The sequence below is a fragment of the Carlito syrichta genome, unplaced genomic scaffold (assembly GCF_000164805.1).
Source record: "Carlito syrichta isolate Samal-C Ts95f unplaced genomic scaffold, Tarsius_syrichta-2.0.1 Scaffold25098, whole genome shotgun sequence".
NCBI lineage: Eukaryota > Metazoa > Chordata > Mammalia > Primates > Tarsiidae > Carlito > Carlito syrichta.
The window spans coordinates 1-8,209 of NW_006969194.1; the positions used below are offsets into that span (position 1 = coordinate 1).

General features: G+C 45.0%; 1 protein-coding gene across 2 annotated transcripts; it reads right to left on the reverse strand.

The window, feature by feature from the left end:
* Positions 1-3,463: 3,463 nt before the first annotated feature.
* LOC103267688 (inactive serine/threonine-protein kinase VRK3-like) lies at positions 3,464-4,890 on the reverse strand. 2 transcript variants are annotated; one of them, XM_021714894.1, is made up of 2 exons: positions 4,439-4,890; positions 3,464-4,396 (listed from the first exon to the last, which is right to left on the reverse strand). In XM_021714894.1, the coding sequence occupies exons 1-2, from the start codon at positions 4,771-4,773 to the stop codon at positions 3,472-3,474; spliced, it is 1,260 nt and encodes a 419-aa protein (XP_021570569.1). In that variant the 5' UTR covers positions 4,774-4,890; the 3' UTR covers positions 3,464-3,471. The 2 variants fall into 2 exon arrangements, with proteins under 2 accessions (XP_021570569.1, XP_021570545.1); XM_021714870.1 differs by having other exon boundaries at positions 3,464-4,890.
* Positions 4,891-8,209: the final 3,319 nt, after the last annotated feature.

An 8,209-nucleotide genomic window follows, 5' to 3' on the forward strand; every position in this document is an offset into this window, starting at 1 on the left:
AAATGTAAAACCTCAAACTATAAGAAATCTTAGAAAACACAGGAGACACTCTTACAGAAATTAGAACTGGCAACAATTCCTGATCAGAACCCTAAATTCCCATACCTAAGAAATAAGATAGTCAAGTGGGACCTCATCAAACTAATGAGCTTCTGCAAAGCAAAAGAAACCATCAGGAGATCAGGGAGACAGCCCACAGAATAGGAAAAAGTGTTTACAACTGTATAACTGACAGAGGCCTAACATCTAGGATCTTCAAGGAACTCAAACATACCGAAAGGAAAAAAACAAATAGCCCCATTAAAAGGTACATGAAAGACATGAATAACCACTTCTCAAAAGAAGAAATACTGGCAGCCAACAGACACAGGAAAAAGTGCTCAGCCTCACTCATCATCAGAGAAATGCAAATCAAAACCACATTGAGATACCACTTAATCCCAGTAAGAATGGCCATCATTAAGAAAACAAACAACAGTTGCTGGTGAAGATGCAGAGAAAAAGGAACGCTTCTACACTATTGGTGGGAATGCAAACTGGTACAACCTCTTTGGACAGTGTGGCGATTTCTGAAAGAACTAGAAATTGACCTTCCATATGACCCAGCAATTCCCCTATTGGAAATATACCCGGAGGAACTAAAATCATTCTACCAAAAGGATACCTGCACATGTATGTTTGTTGCAGCTCTATTCACAATAGCAAAAACGTATGACCAATCATGCTGCTCATAGAAGTTGGACTGGATTTTTTAAATGTGGTACATATAGACAATGGGATATTATGTAGCCATAAAGAAGGACAAACACAAGGACTTCACAGCAACTTGGAAGGTTTTAGAGTCAATCATACTCAGTGATCTGTCACAGAAACAAAGAACAGAGTACCATATGTTTTCACTCATGGTTGGACCTTGAACAATTATTATAATACTGTAGATGGGGATTGGCAGTAGTGGGAAACTGTCAGGAGAGGGGGAGTGAGATTGCCAGTTGAGAGAAACTGCTAGTGGAGGGAGGGGCATACCTCATCAACAAGGGTAACTGCATAATCAATGCTTGCATACCTAACCCTGAATTGTACCCCACATCTTTATAATAAAATAAAATAAAATAAAAGCAAGCTCTGCTCATCTCAGCTTCTTTGGATAAAACACTTTGGATGTAGACACTGTAAATCTCAGCATTTACAATGAAAACCAATTCTAGTGGACTTTGGGCCCTGCCACCAACCATTTTTTAATTATTATTGTTTTATTTTATTTTAAAGATGTAGGGTACAATTCAGGATTAGATAGATAAGTGGTTATTATACAGGTAAAGATTGGGCTTCCCTTTGGCCTCCACTTCGCCTGTTTTGAGATCAGGTACCCTTATTGATGTTCTATGCCCACCCCTTCTCTCTCCTGAAAGCATCCCATTACTGCCAACTCTTTTTTTCATACTGTTATGATAAATGTTCAAGGTCCGCTTATAAGTGAGAACATGTGGTACTCAGGTCTTTGTTTCTGTGATAGATCACTGAGTATGATAGATTCTAAATCCATCCAAGTTGTTGCAGAGTCCATAATTTTGTCCTTCTTTTAAAAATTACTTAAAATATTTCATTTTATTTTAAAGATGTGTGGTACACTCAAGATTAGGTATACAAGTGGTGATCATACAGTTAAAGTTTGGGCCTCCCTTTGGTCCTCACTTAACCTGGTTTGAGATCATGTACTCTTTTTGATATTATGTGTCCCCAACACCCATGGTTTCTGGCTACTGCCAATCCCTTTCTTATAATATGATGGCAAATGTTCATCATTTGCTTATGAGTGAGAACATGTGGCATTCGGTGTTTTGTTTCTGTGATAAATCACTGAGTATTACAGACTCTAACTCCATCCAAGTTTCTGTGAAGTCCATAATTTTGTCCTTCCTTATGGCTGCGTAATATTGCATCATGTATATGCATCACATTTTTAAAATTCCGGTTCAGTTTAGATGGGCAGCACAGTTGGTTTCATATTTTTGCTATTGTGAATAGTGTCGCACCAAACGTGTGTGCAGGTATTTTTTGTAGAATGATTTGAGTTCCACCTGGTACATTTCTGGAGGGGGATTGCTGTGTCATGTGGAAGGTCGATTGCTAGATCTTTTAGGAATTGCCATACTATTTTCCACAGAGGTTGTATTAGTTTACACTCCAACCAATATTGTAGAAGTGTTCCCTTTTCTCTGCATCCTCTCCAGCAACTGTTGTTTTTTGAGTTACTAATGATGGCCATCCAGACTGAAGTTAAGTGGTATTTCAGTGTGGTTTTAATTTGCATTTCTCTGATGAATAGTGAGGCTGAGTATTTTTTAAACAGCCTAATTAAACAGTGGGCAAAGGATATGAATAGACACTTCTCAAAAGAAAATCAAACATTTCTACTCAGCAGTTACCACCTTCTTCACAACTCAGTTCAAGATTATTTTCTAGTCGGACTCCCCCACACTCAGACTGTCTAATCCCATTAAATGTCCTAGTGCTCTTGGCTCAAGGTCTCTGTCTATGGTATCCTATCATCCTCTAATCTTTCCTTGCTCTCCAGGCTTGCAGCCCCCACAGGAATATGTTTCTCTGTCCCCTGTAATCTCTTATCTCCCTGTCTGCATGAACATCTGGCCCTCCTCTTGCTCTCAATGCCATAATACTAATCTATATCTTGAAGAATCTTATCCTTCCCTTACGTCTGCATCTCACACCTTACATCCTTACAAGTTGGAAGAATGACACCTTCGACTTCACCCACCAGTTCAACTGCTCTTCCTTTAACGGGTAGGTGGACCCCCTACTTACAGTTCTCAGGTCTATCCTAGAGCCAGTCCCAATAAATCTCCTGTCCATGGCCCAGGAGAGCCTCCTACTAGCAATCACGCCTGACAGCTAGAATCCTCACTCGAGCTTTACAATTTTTCACCCTTGGTCTGTCCATCCTGTCAGACCACACAATACTGCCCAGCTCTGAGTCTGATACCCTATCTGACAGGTAGGGATCTCAAGGATCCATACCAGACATAAGATCAGTACAACTCTGATTGTTGATTCTATTTCTTTTTTTTTGCAGATATTATGTGTATTTTATTGCAATTTTTAAAACACTGACAAAATTCTGCAAGTACCAACACAGAAAATCTCCAAGAGTACTTTTTCTTCTTTTGTTGTTTTTAGAAGGTTCTCGCTCTGCAACCCAGGCTGGAGTGCAGTGGCACCATCATAGCTCACTACAGACTTGACCTTCCTTGACCAATCTTCCTTTGAGTAGCTGGGCCTACAGACTAGCTTTTTAGAACATTTTTTGTAGAGACAGAGTCTCACTATGTTGCCCAAGCTGGTCTCGAACGTGTGGCCTCAATTGATCCTCCTCCCTTGGCCTTCCAAAATGCTGGGATTTTACATGCATGAGTCATTAACCCTGGCCAAGATTACTTCTGAGGGCCTGATTCAGTGACCGCACAGTCCCACGAAGGGCCCTGGGTTGTCAAGAAATTTCTCTTTCTGCTTCATAATCTCCTCAGCGTTGGGAAGGCAGTTTGTCCATGGCAGGAGCCCGTAAAGCCACTTCAGCATACAGTAGCCCAGGGTCTGGAGATCGCTGCGGCAGGAGGGCCCACATCCCTTGTGCAGGTCCATGCTAATGAACTCAAGGTCCCCCTCGTGGGGGCTCCTGCTGCCTTCCATGTAGGTCACGTGTTTGCCGCTTGGGCAATAGCAGAAGGCGAAGCCATATCCCACCAGGGTCACCTGACTCAGGTCCTCTGGATTCACAAAGATATTCTCAGCTGACACATTTCCATGAACATAATCATTCTCATGAAGGAACCCGAGGGCATCCAGCAGCCGGCAGGCCACCTGAAGCACAGACCTCTCCGACATCACATGCTTCGGGGTGTCGTCCAGGACCGACTGAAGACTCCTCCCCAGGCTGGGGAGCACCAGGAATCTGTACTTGTCCTGGTGGACACCAAAGCCCACACAGGTGGGGATGGCCAGCAGGGGGGTTGAGTACAGTTTCTTCCACTTGTTCACTTGCAGAGGATTGGCGGCCCGTTGGAAGAAGTTCTGCTCATTGAACAAGCGCCCATCCTTGGCATCCAGTTTGAGTGAGAACTTCTGTTTCTGGGGACCTGACTCACAGGCAAGGGCAGAGGTGGGTTCAGCTTCATAGAGAATGCCCTGGTCATCCCTGGTCTGGAGAGAAACCAGCTTCCAGTGCTGCCCACTCTTGTCTGTCAGCACTGTCCCTGTAGGCAAAGCTTCAAGTGAGGTGGTCACCTGGCTCCGCTTCAGCATCTGAGGACTCTGTCTGGTGGTCTGAGGGCTGCACCTGGTCGTCTGAGGACTTTGTTTGGTCATCTGAGGACTTTGCCTGGTCGTTTGAGGGCTGTGCTTGGTTGTCTGCGGGCTGCACCTGGTCACCTGAAGGCTGCTTTTGGAGGTTAGGGGTCTGTCCCAGAGTCTTTTGGATCTCTCAGAGGAACTCAGAGTATCTTCAGATTCAGAACTGTCACCATCTGAGATGGATAATTGGGAAGAGGTGACCGTGCTGGACCATTTCACCTTCTTGGGAGAGCTTTCAGAACTGCAGTTCAGCTCTTTCCTCGAGCCTCGAAAGGGCGACATGCATGCCTTGGCAAAGATTGGGGACCCAGCATATTCCTCTGCAGGAAAAGATTTTCCACAGTAGGGGCAGAATTTGAACGTTGCTTGGATAATTTTACCACAGTCTGGACAGAAGTAAATCATGCTTTATGGGGTCACGGTCTGGCCCTTGGATTCACTGGGCTGGAAACTCCATCTTGACTGTGACCTTCTCATTTGCCCCTCGGAAACTTCCGCTGGGCGGAAAGTGCTGCGCGCGCGCATCCTCGCCCTAAGGCCGGACTCGCCCGCGCAGGCGCTGCCGACTTCCCGCCAGCCCCTCCGTACGGTGGCTCCTATCTCAATTCTATTTCTTATTCCCAGGTCCTGTATGTGGAGTTTGTAGGGATGCACACCGACTTTGTGACAGACTTGGAAATAGTGAGAATAAAGTCTGACCCAAGGTAGATACATACCAAGGTGAGTGCAGGGTCCAGTTTCCTGGTGAGACCATTCAAAGCTAACAGCAGCCTGCATCTGTCTTCCACTAGATGGCGCACCTCTAGCGTTTTATGAAGTCCTTATCTTTTGTACATGTGTAGTTAGAACAAGTTTGGTGATTAGGGTCTCTAGGTTCGCCAACTCTTGCCTCTTCCAGCTCTGGGAGGCCACCTCATTCCTTGGCTCATGGCCCCACATCCCATCACTTTCTCTCCGGACTTAGGCTCACATGGACTTCTTTTTCTGGTCCCAAATCTTTTTCTGCCTCTTCCTGGCAAGGACACTTATGATTCTATTAGAGTCTAGTCAGATAATCCAGGAAAATCTCGCAAGGTGAAGATCTCAACATTATCACTTTTGTAAAAACCTTGTTGTCACAAAAAGTAACTTCCTTGGGGCACAGGGATTAGATCTAGTACACAGGGGCCACTATTCTGCTGACCACAGCATTAGAGAAGTGTCCCAGTGTTCTGTCTTCATATAGAGAAGCTTTTGACAACACTCTCCTTTTCTAGTCCTGTGTACTTGATCATGATAAAATCTACGCTGGAGTCATATCCCTTAATGCTTCCCATCATTATGTGATAAGGTCCTGAGACCTCTCAGCCTCTCCGACATTTGCACTACCGGTCCAATGTGGCCCTTGATTGGGTTAGAATGTGGGATTGAAAATGGTGCTGGCTGCAGTGTCACACCCTCATTGGCCACGGCCTAGTCTCGTGACATTATAAAGGCCACATTTCACTTGGCCCGCGCTACATCCGACTGGATTGCAAAAATCGCGCTGACTTCTCTAAGCAACCTGACTCTGCTGCAATACAGTCAAAACTTAACTTGAACCAGTAAGAACAGAACACTCATTATGGTTTCCATGGACTTGCTTATTTCACCTGTAAAGAAGATGGTTGTGGATGTTCTAGTGGATAAAATGACTGATATTTTCATGGATAATATAAGGACATTTCTGCCTGACTGGCAAACTGTACCTGGAACGGAACTGGCATTGATGATCTTAAAGCCGATGTGTAAATTTTCAATCCAGATCATACTCATGTATTTACTTAAAATACCTACAATTACATTCAAATATTTTGACGGGAAATGTTTCAAAAGCAATGTCATATATTTCTTCCATAAGATGATACGTCGACAACCAGCACAAGTGATTGTGGTTTAATGTGGACTTAAACATTCAGCATGGTAATGACCTGATCATCAGGAAATCTTTTTCTTTTATTTTAGACATGTGGGGTACAATTCAGGATCAAGTACATCAGGAAATCTTAAATGACAACATTTCATGTTATTTTTAATAAGTGATGCATTGAGGCAAGTGACCAGCAGTGACCGTGGATGTGTTTCTAACACTGAATCCTGCCCGTTATGAAAGTCGTCTTCAAGAGGTAAAAAGGATTCCCATTTTAGTCCCTGAACTGACCATGCTCCTCTGAAACCATTAACAATGTTCAAGGAACTTCATAATGACATTTGGTTCCTCTCACCAACTACCCCTCCCCGATAAGCTCAAAACATTGAAACTGTGGAAATACAGGCTTCAACTCCTCCTCCCCAATGAACACAAAACATTGCAACTGCAGAAATAAAGTCTTAGTAAGCTGGTGTGTGGTCTCATGGCTGCTTCTTTGGTGATGTACTGGCTATGTTGGGGTGAGTCTTTGGGCTGCACTGGAAGGAGGGGAGGGGTCTCAATTTGGAAAGAAGCCCTGCGATGGGGGAGAAGATTTTCATGGGGTCTGAGATGCTGAGGGTTGTAAACCTACAGGAGTGTAGAACATGGGGTGACTTCTGAGGGTGAACTTCAGGGGTTGAATCTTGAGGGTGTGTGAGAAACTCCTGCCTCAGTAGGGGAATCTCCAGGGGGAATCGGGACAAACGATGGGTGCCTTGGGAAGACATGACCTAATTGGAGGGGGAATTTAACAGGGAACAGAGTAAAAATGGCTTTTTTGAGAGCTGAGGTTGGTGAATGAATAGAATCCAGATCCATTTTATGGGGAAGGAGGCTTCAAGGGGCAAATTCTAACTGGGACAGAGGAAAGGGGAAGTTCTGCAGCTGTGAAGAATGCCCTGCCATGTAAATGTATCCTTGGAGGGGCCCTGCACACTCCTGCAGCTTCTGGCCTTCCGTCCTTCATCCCCCTCCTCTGTTTCTGGATTCTTCTATGCTCTGTATCCTCCACCATCTTGTGAGGATTCCATGCCACAGATCTTCGATTTTCTCATTACTTCTGGGCTTTAAGCACTCTAAACTCTTTTGGGATCTGGACCCTCACCCAACACCCTGGTTTTATTGATGCTTTGGGGCTCAGAGTCCCTCACTGTTTCAGACTTGAGATCTCCTTCCCTGCTGTATTGACTCTATTTCAGGGCCTTCACTCTTTGCAGGGTCTTCAGGGCACTTGGGAACAACCCTGTGGTCTCCATACTTCTGGCCTCTGCACACTGCAAGGTCTTTCAAGCTTTTGAGGTCCCCACCCCAGTTTTCTTCGTACTTCCAGGCTTTAAGCACTCCATTCTGGGATCTGGAGTCCCACCCCCCACTCATGTCTTTGCTCTTTGGGGCTCTGAACTCTCCAAAGTCTTCCCCCTCCTTGATCTCTGCCTCCTCTTTCCTGTGCCCAGGTTCCTATTCAGTCTCGGCTCCATAATTGTCACTAACAACCAAATCTCCTTGGAGTCTTGTTGTCTGGCAAGCTCTGTGTGAGGGCATCTCAGAGGACCAAGATGGAGATTCACTTTTCCATTGTGCCCCTCCCTTACCTCGTGATACTGAACTGCTTTACCCAGACCCTGTTTCAGAGCAAGAGGTTTAAAACTCTCCCTGCTCAGTGCTGGAATCTGGAAAACATTGACCTTCCCACTGGAAGCCACTCTCTTCTCGCTCTGGTTTGTACCCTCATTTCAACCAGCATTTTAACCCCTCCCCCAGCCTGGCATCCAGGAACCTTTCTTTGCACAACTCTCTTCCTACCCTGGCAGGCTTTCTGCCTTCAGCTCTGATTCTGCCACGGCAGTATCAGGATACCTCCTCTTCCTCAACTGCTTCTCCCTCATTTTTATGACTTCTAACCCTTTGTGG